Source organism: Poeciliopsis prolifica, unplaced genomic scaffold (assembly GCF_027474105.1).
Source record: "Poeciliopsis prolifica strain line A6 unplaced genomic scaffold, Auburn_PproV2 SCAFFOLD015, whole genome shotgun sequence".
NCBI classification, from domain to species: domain Eukaryota; kingdom Metazoa; phylum Chordata; class Actinopteri; order Cyprinodontiformes; family Poeciliidae; genus Poeciliopsis; species Poeciliopsis prolifica.
The window spans coordinates 5,967,501-5,987,278 of NW_026562390.1; the positions used below are offsets into that span (position 1 = coordinate 5,967,501).

Below are 19,778 nucleotides of genomic sequence, written 5' to 3' on the forward strand. Positions count from 1 at the left end.
CAGTTGTTAAAGTTTACAACATAACTGCAAAACAGAAAGTTTCAGAAGCAGGTGGGCAACTTTTTTCAGTTTTGTCTCCGGATGATGAACTGAAACCATACTGAAATATTTTGTGTGCTAAACTATCAACAAGTCATAAAAAACATGGGGTAAATATGCTAACTTTAGCTTATCAGTTCAACAAATTGTTCAAAGTTTGTTGTTTAGAGTTTATTGAGGACTGTGGTTTTATATGTCAAGTCAGAGATGCCTGAGCAAAATATGATAAAGCTTGATGATTGTTTATATCAAGCTTCATATCATAACAGCCTCTAGGATATCTGCTCTACTGAAACCCCTGTAGGAACAAAATATCCGTTATTGTAAAGAAAAAAAAAAGGATACTTTAACATCCTAAAAGTCATGTGCTGAGTTAAACAGAATAACATTACTAATAGGTGGCTATTAATGTAGATTATGTGATACTGCTAAGACGATGTGTTTATTCACTATACTGTAAAGCTATGTGAATTTCAAGCATATGTGGTAGAAATTTGAGCAAAATATCAGACTGGGACTTAAAATCAGCAAATCTATCCTCTTGAATGACTCAGATTGTTCTCAAAGACAAAATAATCATGTTTGGCTTTACAATTGACTGAGCAAAAAGTGGTCCACAGTCTGAAAAATATAGATTTTTGATAAAATGTCTATAATTCTATGTTTTGAAGCAATCACGTGTTTAGTTTTCACAGAAATAAATCTTAACAGACACCAAAGCTTGACTCCATTGACTTTTATGACATAAAGCTCATTTTTATTTTTAAAAAGAAGCGACAAGACATCTAGTACGAAAAATGTTCTCATAGAAAAATGTTCCATTTTGTTTGCCGAAACACCGACATGTTTCAAAATACAAACAATGCAATCCTTCAAAATGACATGCAGCTGAGTCAACACTCCTTTAAATCAGTTTCAGCAAAATGTGAAAACTGTACTTGAATTGATTGCATCATTCTATTGGGATGTGAAAGATTTAGCTGGTCAGAGTATACCTGAAGTGTCATGTGCAGCCCCACACACAAAACTCCAAAGGGCTGGGTGGGAACATTAACCCACAGTACTGAGTGGGTTAATGTTCAACACCAGCACCTGACAACCCTTTAGTAGTCAGAAACCAGGAAAAGCTCAAGTTACCAGCACCAATAACACCTAAGCACACACAGACACACACTACATCAATTTGTTTGAGTAAGCATCAAACATTTGTCTTTCTCTCTGCATCCCTAAATGATCATGTCAGCTTTTGCATCAGGATTTTACTGATGAAAAAACATTATCGCTCATTGTCACTCACAAAATGCTTCATTAATCTACAGTGTATAAGAAATCTCAGCAGACTCAAGCATTAGCCAAAAAAATACACTAACCCAATTGACTCATACACTACAACCCCACCCCTCATCCCTCCAACACACACACGCACACACTCCGCACACACCCACACATCTCCGAACAGGTGGCTCGGCTTCAGTCAAGAAACAGCAAAGCTGGATGTTGCTTTCTCTTCATTTAGCCCAGAGAAAAGACAAAATGTGCAAATCCTCCTCTCCTTTCCACCTCACTGTGCACATCTGTCTCCTCCTGCAGCTACTGCACACACAGGTTTTCCCCAGCTGCTTGCTATGCTAACCCTGTGCACTATATTTAGGACTCAACAGAGCTAGATCTAAGACAAACACACTAGAGCACAATGATGCAGAGACAAACAGCAGCACCAAAGAGGTTTGTATTTACCGTGTGTGCTGGCTAGCACAGGAGCATCTTCACTGAGGAGTCGCTCCCTCCTTCCTCCTTGCTGTAGTCTCTTCCCTTCTTCCGTGCTCTGTATGGGTGGGGAATTGTCAAACGGCTGCAGCAGCAGCAGCATCAGCAGCAGCAGCAGCAGCTCTGGGTTCTCTCTCTCTCTCCTCCTTTTCCTCCGCCTCCTCTCCACACACTCTCTTTCCTATCCTCTCTTTGCTTTCACTATCTCCCCACCCCCAAAGACCCTCCCCCTTAACACCCTTCCTTAATCATCTTCTACAAGCTTTCTCCCTCCTCTGCTCACTTTCCTCCTTTCTCTTTCGAACAATGTATAGAAAGCTGCGTAAATCCACTCAACTGAATTAATCAGCTCTCTCCACTGTCACAAGCATCAGTGACATCAGAGAGCCTCAGCTACATGTAAAGGTATCAAAGAGATCTGAAAATCTGGACAGTGTACAGTGTAATGAAAAGGACTTGTCTCCTTACAGACTTATTCTATCTCTTCTTTTTTTTGACACACTTAAATGTTTTAGATAATCAAACAAATTGCTATGTCAGACAACAATAATGTATAAAAAAGAGAATTTTCAAGTGATGATTTTATTTATTACAGTAAAAGAAAAAGAAAACTTAACCAAATCAACCTGGCCCAATGAGGAAAAGTAATTGCCCCAGAACCTGATAAATGTTTGGGGTGGGCTTAGTAGCAATCTCTGTGAGATTCTATGTTAATAAAATTATCATTTAAAATAGCATTTTGAATTTGCTCAAATTATCTTTGAAATTTGTTTTCCAAATTTACACATGTGTAACAAAAAACAAAAGCAGAACTAATCTTTAAGGGTGCTAATACTTTATTAAATGCAATAGATGGGACGTTGGAGGTGTACTGCCAGGTAGAGCTAAAATTTTCTGCTCTCTTTCTTGTCTTCCCCATTCATTTAAATTGCTGTTGACAGATGACATTTTGGCTTTTAACTGAGATTCATACTTAACAACGTAGATAATCATAACTTGTTCTGACTTAACTGGCAAGTTTTTAAAATTTGTTTTGCAACATCTAAAACCTCTTACCCTTCGATTCTAAAGATAGAGCATAAATAGACACCATCAATAAAGAAACTATAGATATGTAAATTAAGACATATTTCTGAATTTTAAGAGTGTGGAATGTAGATCCTGCCAGAGTGTCTCTCTACTTTCCACTTGATTGGCTCATGCTGAACCAGCATTGCCTTTCTAAGGTTTTGATACTGGAGTGTAATTTATGTAATCTCAGCCCAAATCAGGTTATCACAGCTTTTTGATTCAATAACAGGAAAGTTGCAACTTTCAGAGATGTTATTTGCTGATCATAGGAGATACTGCCAAAAAATGTCCATATCTGCTTTGTAACTATTGTTGCAATGGGACAGTGAGAACTTTATTTGTCTCAGACTGAGTATGCGGAAGATTGCACTGCACTAATTAGAGACTCACCTTGGTAGGACAAATAATCGAAGTGAATAACATAGTAAAATATCTGGACCTGCTCTACTGTGATCTAGTTGTAAGCAGAGCTTCAAAAAGAAAAAACATGAGTAAAAATCAAAAATAGAGCAGACATTGAAAAGACTGTTAAAACTGAACAGGCTGTTCACTATTGGGTCAAAAATGAAAGACCATATTCTTAAAAAATCCAAATCTTCCCATAAATTGAGTTTATTTACTAAAAGATATTTTATGTGATGTGAGAAAAAGTTTGATTGTCTGAACCAAAAGACAAAAACAGAAGAAATCTGTGAAAGGACAAATGTCATGACATGGCACCCTTATTACACTTGAACCTGGTGTAGATTCTAAGTTTACAAATCAGTGCAATATTTTTCACCATTATAAACCAGATGGAATTATATAATGTCTTATTATTATTATTATTATTAAAAGCACATGTTCATTACCAAATAACAGAACTTTCTGTTTATACAGTGTCATATTATATCTACATATTTACAATATAGTAAAATTTATTTTGGGGCAATTTATAAAGCTAAAAAGCACAATATAAACTTTTGTTTTCATTCTAAAACAACATGTTACACCACAAGGGCAAATTGTGAAGTGGAATTATTCTTTTCTAAGTGTAACTTCACAATTTCACAGATTTTAGTCAATAACTACAACATGGCACACACTTGCTACCACACTGCCCACACTGCTTTGTCAGAGTGAGTAATTATATCATACTGACATCAGCTTATATGCAGTGACTCATGCATATTTTTTCATGTATGTGCGAGTGTGGTTAAATTGCAGCTGCCCCCTTAAAATGATTTAATCCGGTTAAAAGGATTTAAAATTAATCCAAGAGGGCCCTACATTTTGACACTGCCACATTTTAGCACGTCTGCCTTGTAATACAACATGTTTAGTTTTAGCTTTAAAGGTATGGAATTCAGCCTCTTTAAAGATGCCATGTACTGGCATTTTGAAATTAAACCAACACTTAGTGCTTATGTAATCATTGTCTATTGTTCTGGAAAATTACTAACAATTCAGCTAATTTTCCCTGATATATTTTTTCTTTTTAGAAACCGTAGCTCAAAGAGACACTACATAAGGCATTATGAGGTTTAACAACTGTTTTTCTTTATATATAAATATAAATCCAACCTAACTTCAAGTCAAAGCAATCCTATGACTAATAATGTAAAACTTTGAAAACATCTTCCCTGCATTTACTTGTCATGAAACAACTTTTAGATCAATTAGTATAGAAATTTGTGTTTGCTCCCTTGTTTCTGCCATATCAATTTGTCTCTTACTATTGATTATATATTTTATTAAATCTCATATGAGAAATATCTGATCAAGAATCATAAATCCAAAACAGAATTAATGCCAAAATTAGGTATTCTCTAATTTTGTCAATTCAACAAAGAAGTGACTCAGCTACTCTGAATGCAGACTAGATGTAATGCTCTATCAAATGAAATCTTAATAAAGATATATTGACTTTTGTGGTGATAATTTAGATAAATTTTGAGACATTCCAAGATCATAAATACATTTGCTTTACTTTATAAAACTGTGGATGAGGAAGAAACTTGTTTATATATCTGATATCTAAAAATAATCTAAATTCAATCACAACTAGATCTCTCTCAGATGTCCATCACATCTGCTTTAGTGATTACAGACATGAAGCAACACAGGCCAGGTCAGTGAGCACAATCAACCACAGAAAAGTGAGATGCAAAAAGACAGGACTGGCAGTGTGCAGTGGATAGCAGGCACATACATTAAACTACTGAAATTTTACTGATGATATGGCAGCAGTGGAAACAAGAAGTGAAAGCAGATCCAAAATTAAACCTTTTAATGTATCTGTGTCATACAGAATTTAAATTAACCTGCAAGTTAATACACACTTCTGACCTTTTTTAAACCAAGAACAGGGTTTTGGTGTTTTTTTTTTTTTTTTTTGTTTTACTTTGTTGTTGTTTTTACCACTTCTTCTAAAGCCAAAAGCTTGTGTGCTTTAGTAACAAGACAACAGATGGAGTGGGCAATGGACTGAGCATGATTAAGTTATAACAGAACATCTAAAAAAAACATTTTCAGGAATAAATTTAATCAAGAAGGGAATATAAAGCCAAGCCAAAATTATTTCCTTTTAAAACAGGTGGAAAAAAAAAACTGGCTCGTTAGTGAAAGCAAACTGTATTTCTGTGGGTGGTGTTAGTATCCAACTGAGTTCTAAATAGGCTAATTAACATTTTTCTGTGCTATTATTAACCCTGGTGTGACAATACCTTTTTGATCAGAAGAGCCTAAATGCAGGTTGTGGGGTTGAATAAGACAACACTATTAGAGATTATTTATTGGATGTGGGACTCCTCTTTTCACCAGGACAGCCCGTTTCATCATGAGGCCCATCATCTGAGCGAACCAGCTGCTGGCAATGCATAATTGTTGCCATAGAAATAGTGTCCAGGGAGACAGCTGTGGCCTTTTAGCAGGAGCCACACAACACACAGAAGGTCATTCCTCACCTGAGGTACGTTTCCATTTCAGACTGTTTCCATGCAACAAGTCTAAAGGTTTAAAACATCTGTATAATGTGTAGGCGATCAGATGAACTGGGCTGCATTTAGACAAACACATTTGGGCGATAGTCTTTGATTTACGAAGAAACCTTCCTGATTGTTCTGAATCAATCAACTGCATTGGTATTTTGACATATTGTGTATTGTATTTGCATATGTTTTGTTTTGTTTTTTTTTTTTCCTAAAAATGATAGCAAAAACACAAGTCTTTCTGCATGGAGTTTGCATTTTCTCATGATGTAAGCATGGGTCTGACACTTTGGCCAACACTTTCACTTGTTCAGAACATGCTTACATCATGAGAAAAAGCAAACTGCAGGAAGACTTGTGTTTTGCTACATTTTTAAAAAAAAATAGCATAAAACAGCCAATATCTACATATTTGTCATTTTCTTTAAATGCATTCCAAAAAGTTAAAGCCCACAGACCAAATCTTCTTAGGAAAATATGTTAGAATAAAGTTGCTCCTACATCAGTTTCCCTCAGCCTAACTGATCCACAGCTGAGTCTGGCTTTGCATAAATGAGAATGATGCAGTCTGTGAGTAAAGCTGCCCCAAAAGCAGAGCAAACGTACAGTGTTTGGAAAGGTTTTCATTCCTATTTTCTATTTTGTCAAACAAAAACTTTTATGTATTTTCAGGGGATCTATGTAATAAGCCAAAACAAACAAATACATAATTATTAGGTAGAGGGAAATAACAGAACACATTGTTTTGTTGTTTGGCTTTTTATAAATAAAAGTCTGAAAAGTGTGTTCTACATTTATGTTCACCCTACTTTTACACACTCCAACAGTGTGTATATCCATCTCAGGAATGGTACAGCTGTTTTTTGAAGGTCTTGGAATTTTGTAGGAGAACATTTATAAGCAAGCTTCAACATGAAGAACAAGTAACACATCAGACAAGTCAGATGGAAAGCTGTAGAGAAGTTTGAATCAAGGTTATGTTATAACCTTGATTTTAGCTAGTAAAATTGTATTTTAGTAACTTTTCCTAATAGGACATCTTAATTAACATGAGTAGTGCCAGGCCAAATTGTCTATGTATACTGAGAAGAAAAAACATACCACTCTTCGATAATGTTGCTTCTCTTGGCGGAGTGCGACCACTTCCTGCTTTAGTGCCCTGTTTTTTTCCTCTAAGATTCGAAAGCGGTTCACATTGTAGACTGCAGCATGTCCCAGACCTTGCTGAGATGAAAACTCACTTTTATGCTGAAAGAAACAAAGAAATACAGGAATTAGTTCCGACAGTCAAATGGCTTTTAATTGGCTATTGTATACTCCAACACAGACATATTGGGAATGCTTAAAATGAATTAAAGCCCATGATGACTGTTATTGATACAATTTTATTGCGATTTTTGAAATAGATAAAGCACTGGAGAACACATGCAAATATAGTTTGCAGCACCCATTTACTTTGGATGCGTTTTGTGTGTTTTTGTTCATCTTCTGAATTTTCTCCATATTTAATGTCATTTGAAAAGTAAGCCACTGCTTAGTAAAAATAAACTAGAAGAAAATGTAGGTAAACTGAACAAACAAAATTGGTTATTTACAAAATACTAAGACAAACAGAAAAAAAGGAAAGCAATCTGAGCATTAGCTGATGACCAAATAGGCATTTAGCTACACATTTGAGGAAAGGGGGGAAAATGTTATTTTCAGTTTTGCTTCCAGCAAAGCAGTTCCATCCTGTGGAGCGATTATAAGGAAAAGGATTACCAAACATAAAATGCATTTGCTGCTGCAGTCAAGTTCAAGTTTTGAACCTCAATTGGATTTAGAAACATCTTTTTCTGCTTAGAAACATCATTAAAAGAAAAAAAAAAATTCTCTAAGCTAAATTCAAACACACTTGAGTCCTGTGTAGAAATACAAAATCATAACTTTAAAAAGCAGGTTGCCACCTTCTCCAAATAATTGTGGATGGTCCTTTTGCACATCAAAAAAAAAAATCTGAACAACTTACTAGAACGTAGTATTTGGAGCCTAATTAGGCCAAAGGCTATAACTGCATAAATTTTCTCATCTCTTTGAGGCCATCAGAACTACAGATGGAAAAGGAGTTATGGATCGATTTGAATGAGGTATAAACAAGTCCAACTCAAGATAGTTGGAAGAAAACCTATGATGGAGCACTCTGGCTGAAGAAATAGCCATAATCTTTGTGCTAATTATGGATTTAAAGCTTTGCTGCAGCAAAGTTACTTTTGTTGGCCTGCAGTTGCTCTATAAAGTGTGCCCACTCTGTTACAAATTAGAATTTTGAGACTAAAACCAAATTGAGTATGATTAATCATTGCTTAACTTCTTTCACCTTTAGTGTGACAAATTCTTCACAAATCAACTGAAACACAAATATCTGGCAGCATAAGAGGATACAATAACCTGGTTGTTAGAAGTACACATCCCCTTCATACTGAGTACAATCACAAGTCTGAATCTACAAAGGAATGACTTCATTAAAAAAAAAAATGAATCTTGAGTCCAGACTAAAGTCAAACAGAAAATGTGTGTCATCATCAGGAGGGATTTGTGGACAATGCATGTCCTCACAGTACGAAGGTAGAAATTTATAGAAATCTTTATAAGGTGGGTTTGACAAATAATGTCTCTCCTGGTAGAATTCTTAAAAGGAAGACGAATGCTGACATTTAGTGAAAAAGCTTCAATTTAAGGGTGTCATCAGTTGTACCAACAGGTTATTGCAGTTTTTTAAAGTAAATCTCCACCTGACAGATTATTTTGTGTTTCCGTTAAGTTTTTTATGTAGGCAATATGACTTTCTGCCCAAACATGGCATGTGAGGTTGTGTGTTTGCTCACAGAAGGATGAGGTGTAAGGCGACATTCACACAAGAACCACCTCTACTTTGCTGACATTTTTATATGAGAGTGTACACCTGAAAGAGCCATTGCAATGTGTAACTTAAACATGAAGCTTAATCTGAAATCTGACGAGAGATTACTCTTACTTGCTATCTGGACTGTTTAACTAAGCTAGCTAAGCACTGGCAAGATATATAGAGAAAGGATTATTACTGAAGACAAAAGAAACATTTTGTTCTCTTTGAACTCCACTTAGTCAAAGTTTAAACATTACTCTAATGAATCAGTTAACATACTGCCACAATTTCTGGCACACTGCTGAGCTAATAACATCCATTACTGACAATTAGCCAGACTTGCTTTCTCATAAAAAAAAAAAAAAAAAAAAAAATAGAAAAGATGTTCTTCCTGACAAGCAAGATTCTACAGCCGAGATGATGGACCTCTTAAACAGACAGAAAGACAGCAATGTCCACCTGCTCATACAGCCCCCTTGCCAAGAAGACAAGCTAACAGATCCTACGCCTTGCAAAATAAGGCACTAATCAAATGGATTTTAGCATCTGGCTGCCTGGACTATGAAGCAAACACATCATCTCTAATCAGTGGCAGCCACCACATCTAAGACAAGCATGATTCAGAGCAATGGCTCAGGGCCTGTGGATGGAGACGGCCGACACTGTGACAGAAACCACTCCTCTGTGTCAGGGAAGACACAGATGTGCCATCCAGTTGAGGACACATCATTTGAGTAGAGAGCAAGCTGAATCACTGACAGGAGTTACATCACAGAACAGGACAATGACACAAATGTGGTCTACGGGATCCTTAAACTGCATAAATTGCTTTTGTTTCACTGTAAGTAATATAAAGGGGAGATAAATAAATAAAGTGAACAGTACTCTATGCAGGCATGCTTAATATATATATATATATATATATATATATATATATATATATATATATATATATATATATATATATATAATATATATATATATATATATGTATATATATATATATATATATATATATATATATATATATATATATATATATATATATATATATATATGGTTTTTTTTGTTTATTTTTTTTTTTTACTAATTTGTCCACAAGTTTGTTATTGTGATGGTCCGACCAGCAAACTCAAGGACAAAGGCATAAAAAAAATAACTATTTAATTTTTCAAAGAGTTGAAAGATTTTTTTTACAACAAATTTCAAAAAGAAATATAAGAAAAATGGGCCCAAAAAATAATCAACTAAAGCATACCAACTCAAACAAAACTAACTGACTCTTCTCAATGAACACACAGGGGAATTTATATACAAAGGCTAGCCTACACACACACACACACACACAAGGAGGGGTGGGGGAGCAAACAAAAACAACCAATACATAAACATAAATAAATTCAAATCACAACATTTTACTTTAACACAACTATAAAACAAAACAACCTAACACCATAAATATTATAACAATAGAGTGAGAGGAAGATGTCAATAGGGCGAGAGGAGGAATCTTCCACATCAAATTCCCTGCTTCCCGCAGCCTGATGGTTGGTTCCAATTACTGGTTTGAGACAATCAACTCCTCCCAGCCAGTCCTTCAACTCAACCAAAAACAAAATAATTAATATTCTAAATAAACCAAGCGTTTACTAAAATGTGTGCACCCAATCTAGTAAACAACTTAATACCAAAACCCACCAAAGAAAAAGTGATATAACCAATATAAATATTATCAATATAAAACATTAACTAAATACTAACACTAAAGAAAAGAACACTTAACACTGAGAAGATGGAGGAACCTCCACAGTTATGGAAGCCAGAATCTTTAATAAAAACATCAACTACTAATATCCAATATTTTGTAACTTCTCACAATGTGAAAAATGTGACACATCTGTCCCTCTAAGACCAGTGTACACATCGTCTGATTGGTTCTTCAGATTGTTTAATACCCCATGCTGAAAACATCTGTTCATTTCAAATTGGCTCTTGAACATGACAACTTCAATGGCCTCCAAAGTGAGTTGATTTAAATCCAAAACTGCACCTTGTGGATGGTGAAGAATAGTAGATTTTGTTTATTGGATAAATAAATGAGCTAATAATAAATAAGCTGATAAGTCAGCAAAAACTAAATAATGCTATTATGAGTTTATTACTGTATGACCTAAACCGCTGTTTGAGGATATTGTACCAACTACTGAGTCTTACAGAAAAATTTAAAGGAAGGTTGATACAACAACAGCAGATCTTTAATGTATTGTGGTGCTAAACTGTTCAGTGATTTGTAAACTAACGACAGTATTTTAAAATCTATTCTTTGAGCTACAGAGAGCCAGTGGAGGGACTTTAAAACTGGTGTTATGTGCTCTATCTTCCTGGTTTTAGTGAGAACGCGAGCAGCAGCGTTCTGGATCAGCTGCAGCTGTTTAATTGATTTGTTGGACATATTATGGTTTTGGATGGCTGGATACAGGTTATGGACAGCTCAAAATTGAAAAATGCATCATGAATGTGTATTGGAAGGTGCTTCAAGAAAATGTGAGACCACTTAAACCAAAATCAAAGGGCGGTGAATGCCTGCAGAAATGACTTTATTAAAAGTATTTGAGCTAAAGAAGGCAACACTATTTTTTTAGTGTTCCCTAAGAAATAGCCTTCTTAGGGAACACTATTTCCCCAAGAAAAGTATTTTTCTAAAAACAAAATTACTGTTGTTGCTTAAGTGCAATTAAATTGCTCTCTTCTCCAGAGATTAAAAGCATGGTTAGACATCATTATTTGAACACTTTTTAAGAACTGAAGTAGCTTTTTTGAACCTTGTGTTGGTGTCTCCTATTGAGGCTGCCCTGCAGAAACTCCATTTGGGACATAATCCATGCTGCTGTGTGACATTGAATTTGCCTTTACTTTAATGTCATATGGGACTGGGACATTAAGTTATGTTCCTTTATCATTGAATATAAGTAGTCTTAAATTAATGGATAGCCATAGTGAACAGTAGGTTATGACTGGACTGAATGGGTTATGTTTTATAAGAAGAATTTGTGTGTGTGGAAACAATTGTGAAAATTAAGTCGGAAATAGTTAATTTACCCAAATGATATAGGTAAAATATTCTAGAATTATATCAGCATCAGACTTTTTCTACTATGAAACGCTCATGACCTCAACTTAGTATTGTTTGTTGATATTTTATGCTGTTCTTCTTTGTAAAGTTCAATGCACCCAATGTGAAATTATACAAGTTAGGTTTTTTTTACCATCAAGTCTTTCTGTGAGGACATTGTTCTTGTGTTTACCAACCCTAAATGTCAAAGCTGAGCAAAAGATGTGCAATCACCAGAAGAGATGCAGTGTGTGCACTGCACACAGGAAAGTCAGCAACCAAAACAGCTGATGCAAGGACATGATTACTGCTTTACTTACTTCAGTGGCATTTCAGAGAGACCTCTGAGATGCACATCAGCGGTCAGGGGCGTACAAGAACAAAGTCAGGCATCGAGCTGGGAGTCACTACTTTTTTAGTCGAACTAGAAGCCTACTCACATGAAAAACACAGCAAGCAGTGCAGAAAAACAGTAACACCAACGATGGAGAATCAGGGAATACATTATTTATTCAAAACAGACTGGAACTGTGGAGCCTGTGGTAAGAAAGTAATGGTACCTACGTGGGCTTTTTATTAAAGCGCTGACTCCTCAAATTAAAGTGATCCAATTTGATAAATCAAAACAGATTTATGTTTTTTAATTAATTAATATTTTTATATTTAAAACTCTAAGTAATAAAACAGTTTCCCTGGACGTTTATGTAGAATATGTGAAATTTTAAAGGATATTTCAATTTAAAAGAGCAAGATTGCACAAAGCTAACTTATTTTGAATTGTAATAACTCCCTCTGGTGTCTGAGTGTTGCAATTGCATGAGGACTGCTGATTTGCCAACTTGGAATGTGCAACCTCAAATCTTAAAAGAAGTTTCAAGCTCCAAACGAGGCTGTAGTTATTAGAGATTATTATTATTCTGTCAGCATACTCATGCATAGTTTTTTTTGTTAGAATAAAAATGTATGAATATTTCTACTTCCCAAGAACACAGCAGTTGCATACCTAATAAAAGTACATAGGAATTAGAAGACAAACAAAAATATAAAGACAAACTGTTGCTATACAACTAGTTGAATTGACAGCAGTAACAAAGTTCCTACCTCAAAAGCAGTCAAAGGCAGACGAAACACCTCTGTGTGAGTGTTTCAGTTGCTGCATTCAGCTGGACCTGGCTGGATGTGTCACTCAAATACAAATCCCCCAAAACTGTTACCTGGCTGGTGCTTTCACACAAAGTCTGGTCTGTGAACGTATTAGCTGAGGCTTCATCGCTCAGCTGTGCTGTAAACCCTGACTTTTTCTCTATCTCCTGCTCCCACATGTGTACTCGCTGTTCAGCTGACCAAAAACAGCATCACACATGGCTGCTTTCATTTAAACAGGATGTGTAAATCTGCTGAGCAATGATGTTTGAATCATTACATCACAGACAGCCATTTCTCCCTCGCTTTATGTAGCTGCCAAACATGCAACATGCAAAAGAATTCATGCCTGTTGAATTGATTTTATGTGATAAAACAGCAAAAAGTAGTGCATAGTTGTGTTGTGGAAGAAAAATAGCACATGGCTCTGAAAATATCTTACAAAAATAAATCTGAAAAGTGTGAATGGATTTATTTTCAGTCCCTCTGAGTCAGAACCACTGGTCACTGCAATTACTGCTGTAGGTCTTTTCAGGTCCACCTTAAACAGCTTAGCATATTTACAGAATAAAATGTGTCAAATGAGATCAGGCTGTTTGATTAGATGGAGAGCATCTGTGAACATCACATTTTAAGTGATATATAAGCATTCCATTATTGGATGTATACTTAGTGTCACTTATCTGCATGAAGATCAACCTCGATGGATTGGACATTTGGGCCAGAAAATTCAATTCTGTTGTCATATTACCAAAAAATCTTCTTCCAAAGTTGCTGCACCCGCCTACATGTTTTCTACAAAAACTACAAATGGGAACATCTCATGATGTTCTTTCAATAATGGATTCTTCTATTGCAAATCGTCCACGAGAGCCAGATTTATAGAATGCTCTGTTTTTTTATAATACTCTATGTTCACTAATGTTCTCTGGAAATCTCTATGCAGTTCTTAGTTATACACAGTTGGACTCCAGTTTCTAATTCAAAGACACTTGACTTTATGTAAGGATATCAAAATAGGAGGGACTCAAAGTAAATATACATCCTTCCAGGTTATTTGTAAACTATTTTGAAAACAATATATCATTTTCCTCCCACTTCACTATTATGCCCTTCTTTGAGTTCTTCTATCACGTAACACCCCAATCACTGCAATGAAGTTTGTGGTTCTAAGATGAAACCACAAACTTCATCTTAGAATTTTTTATTTTTATTTAAATCTCATAATATCTTTCTATGCAATTTGTATTTTTTTTTTTTTTTTACGTGTTACCCGAATTTAAACCTAAATTTAAGTCACAGTTTAAGTGGGGTTTAAGGCACTCAACTTAGCCTGCAGCAAGTTTCTATTTAGTCAACAGACAAATAAAAAGAAGCTACTGTACTAAACATATATAAAATTCCACATCCTGATCTCATTTCAGAGTCTTGGTCTTCATGTTCCAGAACATAGCCCACAAATAAGCATCCCACTGCCTTCCTCACTTCCCCTAAATCCCTAAGAGGGCTAAAATTAAAACAGTGTGCTGGTTTTAGTGAGGTTACATCAGCAGAAAACTCTTTGTGTGTTCTGTCCATAGCTGCTCTCTGGCTAACATGAGGACAGAGCGCAGGACAGAGGGCAGGGCTGAAAGGAAAAGACACCATGACTGCGTCAGCAAGGAGAGGAAGCAGAGCGAACGCTCTCTTCTACTCTGTTGCGCAGCAACACTTGCTTGCTGTCTGTTCCTATCTTTATGGCGGACGCATTACTTGCTGCAAATTGGTTTCCAGGCCTGACACGAGGCCCTGTGAGACAGGGGCTCTGGAACAGATGGAAACTGGATTGGGCAGAAATAGGCAATGACCCCTTTAAATATGCAGACTGCTGAAGGCAAAGTGTCATTTAACTACGTGAACAATCTGCTGCCTTTACGCCACATCACAGCCTGACCTTTTTTCCCCCCCCTTTTCTCTCAGCCTGGATTTTACATACTAAAGTGAGCATTTAAAGACATGCCGTCCTCTTCTGGGCCTGTTGCCTGTTGGTTTGTATTGGGATCATACCTTATTGGGATCATACCTGTTTAAAAGACGGGTGGGGTAGCAGACGAAGGCATTAAAGCATAGTTAAAAACCACCAAAAAAAATTTTTTTTAAATCAAATAAAAAAATAATAACTGACTTCACCTGTTAGCTCAGATTATAATGGATAATGAGGTGAGTCACCAGATGTTTCAAGATGATACAATACAATGTAAACAGATGACAATAAACCTATTTAACTGCTGAGTAGCTTCATCAAAACAAATAAAGTCATAGATCAAGATTCAGTACATAGCTTAAATTATTACAACTAAAAACTATGCAACAGACCTGAAATCTAGGTGTAGCAATGGACCCAGACCTAAGATACATAAAACCAAGTTCCCACTCAACCTTCTAACATCTGCAGAACATTTCCAGGACAAAAGCACTTTGAAATGCCTTGTTGCTGAAACTTGAAAGACAAACTTGAAGAAGCAGAATTCAGTTTTCATGCTTCACTAACCTGGAAAAAACTTCCAGAAAACTGCAAAAAATGCTGAGACACCAAATTCCTTTTAAAGCATGGCAAAAAAAAAACATTTATCTTTTGATTAATTTTACTTGTAATCACCCCACTGCAATCTAATTTATTTTGTCTTATTTGTTGGTGTTTTATGTTTTCATAATGTAAAGTACTTTGAATGGCCTTGTTGCTGAAATGACAGTTGGTATTATATTGCTCCTACATTCACTTCACTCATATTGTTGTTCACCTTTTGAGTTTTATCTTTGCTGGGATAGCAGTGGAGGCGATAAAGGCTTGTAGAGTGCAGCACATTGTTACCTTGCCCTTGATGTGGAGGAGGTGCTGGTGGTGTCTGTTTCTGGCCCCGATCATAGCAAGCTGTCTTTGGATCCACTGTAACTCCATCTGAGATTCCTTCAGTAGATCTTCCATCTTAATGCTGGTTGTTTGACCCCTCATTATCTACTGGAAAACAATTAATAAATATTACATTATATATTCTCTGAATCCCAGAGTGACATACACATGCTTTTAAAATTTGAAAAATATATATTTTTATTTAAAATTGCATCTGTTTGTGTCAATTTTTGGTTCTAGAAAGAGACAATTATTCCAGATTAAATGTCCTTTTCTCTAAATAACAGCTAAATATGATAAAATGTTGCATGTATATATGGTCATGTTGTTAACATTTTTCTTGACTCATTCAAGTTTTTGAAAGCTTTGATAGAATTTTATCACTCTAAGTGCTGTAAATATTTATTAAACTGATTTAAAAGAAGCATATCTACAAACATCATGTAGAATACATTCAAAATCTAATGTTTCAAATCGGTTTCAAAATTGTTCTTTTCATTTTGCAACTCTTCAAAATCATCCAATATCATACAGTCAAATTGAGTTCTAATTAAAAGAGTTCTATTTATTTGATTTGATACACATCTGTATCAAATAAATAGGTCAATAGCGAGCTGTATTAGAACTTGATGACATGCTGTGGATTGCATTCAGCAGTTTGAATGAGCAATGTTGGAGCAGAGACACATCTAAAATATGGAAGACACCAGCCTTCAGGGCTGCAGCAGCTCTTTGGAAAGTAAAACAAAAGGGATTGCACTAATGAAAGCTAATGACTTGACCCATTAATGACTTGATCAGAAAACATACGCAGCTAAACGCAGAAGAACTGGACCAGGAATACTTTCTGTGGAAAGAAAAAAAAAAGAGATAAGACAAAGTTAACAACAATAAAAATCAATGCAACAACACTAATTTACATTTATGCATAAATAGGAATAAGCAAATAAAAAGTCTGGACTGAGGAAAGGTGGACAATGTCCACAGGGAAAGAAGGGAACAACAAAACCAGGCTATTTACAAGCTTTACCAATAGGAAGTTTATTTATATCTTTATTCATCAATTGAAGTCTCAATGTTAAACATAGCTACAATAAGAAATAGCTACATCATAAATGCACGGCATACAAAACTTGCTAATAATTTAAGAGGGACTTGTGCAGCATCATCATCTTCCATTACCTTAGTCAACCATTCTTCTATAACTTAAAAATAAAACATGCTTCGATCCAAAAATCTGTCCCGAGAGTAAAGTCGTCCGTAGACTCAATATTAAATCACACTTGTAGTTTAACATTATTCCCTCAAATTCTGAGTTTGTCAGAATGTATTTGGATGAACTGGGAGTGGAAGTGTGTGGATGTGTTCAGTGACAAAGAGAGAGCTTTATTGAGTTATATAAGGAGGATTACTCATCACAACATGATGACAGGAGGAGCATCAACCTTAATCAGCAGGTGGTAAATCCCCGTCTATGTTGACCTGGATGTACCTTTACGCAAACAAACACTCACTTGCACTCATGAGTTATGGGGTTATAGCAACTACATAGTAGAATAGTTGCACATGACAGAAAGAAAGCTAAAATGTCATCCAAATGTATGATTACATTTAAAATCAAACTGAATATAAAATTAAAATTCTACAAAAAAAAAATCTGTAGAATTTTGCAACTGGTTTAAGGAGTTAATTTTTTTTTTCCATCACTAAAACTGATGAAATTGATAGTAAGATCATCAACAGAGCATCATTTAACGGAACTGTTAAATAATGAAATGTTGGTAAACAAATAAATAATTCAATTTCCTCTCTCTCTCTGAGCACTTTATTGTCTCAGCCACATGCTTGAACAGATTTTCTGTTCTGTCACCTTTGGACAGCTTTTATTTCCTTGCAGGGGATTTGGGAGGAGGAGGGCAAACACAAAAGCAAGGGAACATAAAGCTTATGGGTCCTACAGTGTCATGCAGTGAAGTCCAAATCTGTCAAGACCTCTGTTAGTTCAGTGATGCCAGTGTTTTCATTACAAATGTATAAAAAATGAGTGGAAAAAGCTCCCATTATATCAAAATACAAACCTGGCTCTTTTTTTTTTATTTTATTTAACATAAGGATGAACTTTTCCAAATATTTGAAAAAGTGATTATTTTAGTCACTATTTCATATGAGCCAGCCAATACTGTCACTTTTTAATGCAGTACTTTACTGAGATGTGAAAATTTGGGTCTCATTTATTGGAACAGACTGAGTCCAAAAAGGGTCCGTCTTCTTCTTTTTACATAATATTTCTTCAAATATATACATATATATATATATATATATATATAATATATATATATATATATATATATATATATATATATATATATATATATATATATATATATATATATATATATATATATATATATATTCCTGTAAAGCAAAGTCTTAAAAGGACATTGCTAATGCAATGACATAAATGCATTTATGTCAACCAAAGTGCAGTTTGGTTGACATAAAATGCATTTTATGACCAACAACTTTGATTAATATAGAGCTGAAAATAAAGCATGGAAGAATTTTAAAAATCCAAAGAATTAATCATCTTTTAAAGAGTATTTTTTCCTATATAAATGTCACCCATATAGTCAATTTGCTGTAAATCATTTTATTCAGTCTTGACTCTTTGCTCTTTTTCATTCTTGACATATCCAAATGACATGATGCACATCCTATCAAAAATAAGTTATGTACTACTGAGAATCACATTGTCAGTAGGTAATCAGTCTCATTTCAGCTTAGACTCTTTTTTTCAGACAGAATAAAAACATGGTAAGTCGAAAAACTGCTTGTTGGAAACTGAAATGGTTGCGTTGAGTTTACAAGACAGTTTCTAGGACATATACAAACAAAACGGCTCTGTCCCCTGAATGATCTTTAAAGCGCATAACTTGGAAGGCCATGCTGAAAAAAACACGTTTTAGTATTTGGTCAGGTCAAAGAACTGGCCTGTTCACAAATGGAAAAGGATTATACAATCAAACATCCGGGCAGAATATAACAATTCATTTCACTCTTTCAAAGAATTCAAGGGAATAATCCTTTGAATTCATTCATTCAAAGTTCTTACCTACTCAAAACAGTCCTCAATTTCTCTTCTCTAGAGGATGATGTCATTTAGTGATTCTCTTGTCTTTGTCCTCAGCATTGTCCATCCTCCTTCTTAAATAACAAAGAAAAGGAAAAATGCCTAAGCAAACATTCACAACAGACTTTGCAGCCTCCTTGATTGCAGTTGTGTTTTTGAGTGCATTGGTGTCTGTTGGCGCATTTTGGTCTCTCTAGAAGAATTGAATTATGATTCAGGATTTTCCCTTACTGTGTCCTTTTACTCTGGACTGCCCACTGTGTGTCCATATGGTCCACTTAACAAAAGAACACTGAAGAGGACTCACAATGACTAATTCACAAAGCCAACCTCTCGCCTGTGACAAAGTATTTTGAAAAACCTTTACAAAGTGCTGCATCTTTATGGTGTTCTAAATTTAAGTAAAATGTCCTTAACAATATAGCAGGTATTATAGCAACTATTGTCTTTGTATTTTGTCTGCAACCAAATAAATTTTGAATTTCTCTTCTTAGTTCCACTTAGATCAAGTTATCTTACCCTTTTAATTGTGTTCTATTAGTATTTTCTCTTAAATTTTTACTTCTTAATGTTTAATTTGTAAAACTTCCGTTTATTGATGATATCATTGGTTCTTTATGTTGACCCTTAAAATATATTCCTGTTTTCCCATGCAACACCCTTGTTGCACCACTAGGTGTCTTTTGTTGGAAAGTTTGCACATTTGGTAGGAAGGAACTTTCTCCAACTCACAAACCTACAAAACAAGTCAAAATTAATGTAATCCTATCACA

At 35.1% G+C, this 19,778-nt stretch overlaps 1 protein-coding gene across 1 annotated transcript in view; it reads right to left on the reverse strand.

Annotated features, from left to right (window-relative positions):
* The window catches only part of LOC129366450 (RIMS-binding protein 2-like), a 65,760-nt gene extending 46,731 nt beyond the window's left edge, over window positions 1-19,029 (reverse strand). The window contains 4 exon segments of the mRNA XM_055040294.1: window positions 6,948-7,094; window positions 15,837-15,983; window positions 16,686-16,722; window positions 18,988-19,029. Of these exon segments, the coding sequence (XP_054896269.1) occupies window positions 6,948-7,094; window positions 15,837-15,977 (288 nt within the window). The 5' untranslated portion in view covers window positions 15,978-15,983; window positions 16,686-16,722; window positions 18,988-19,029.
* Window positions 19,030-19,778: the final 749 nt, after the last annotated feature.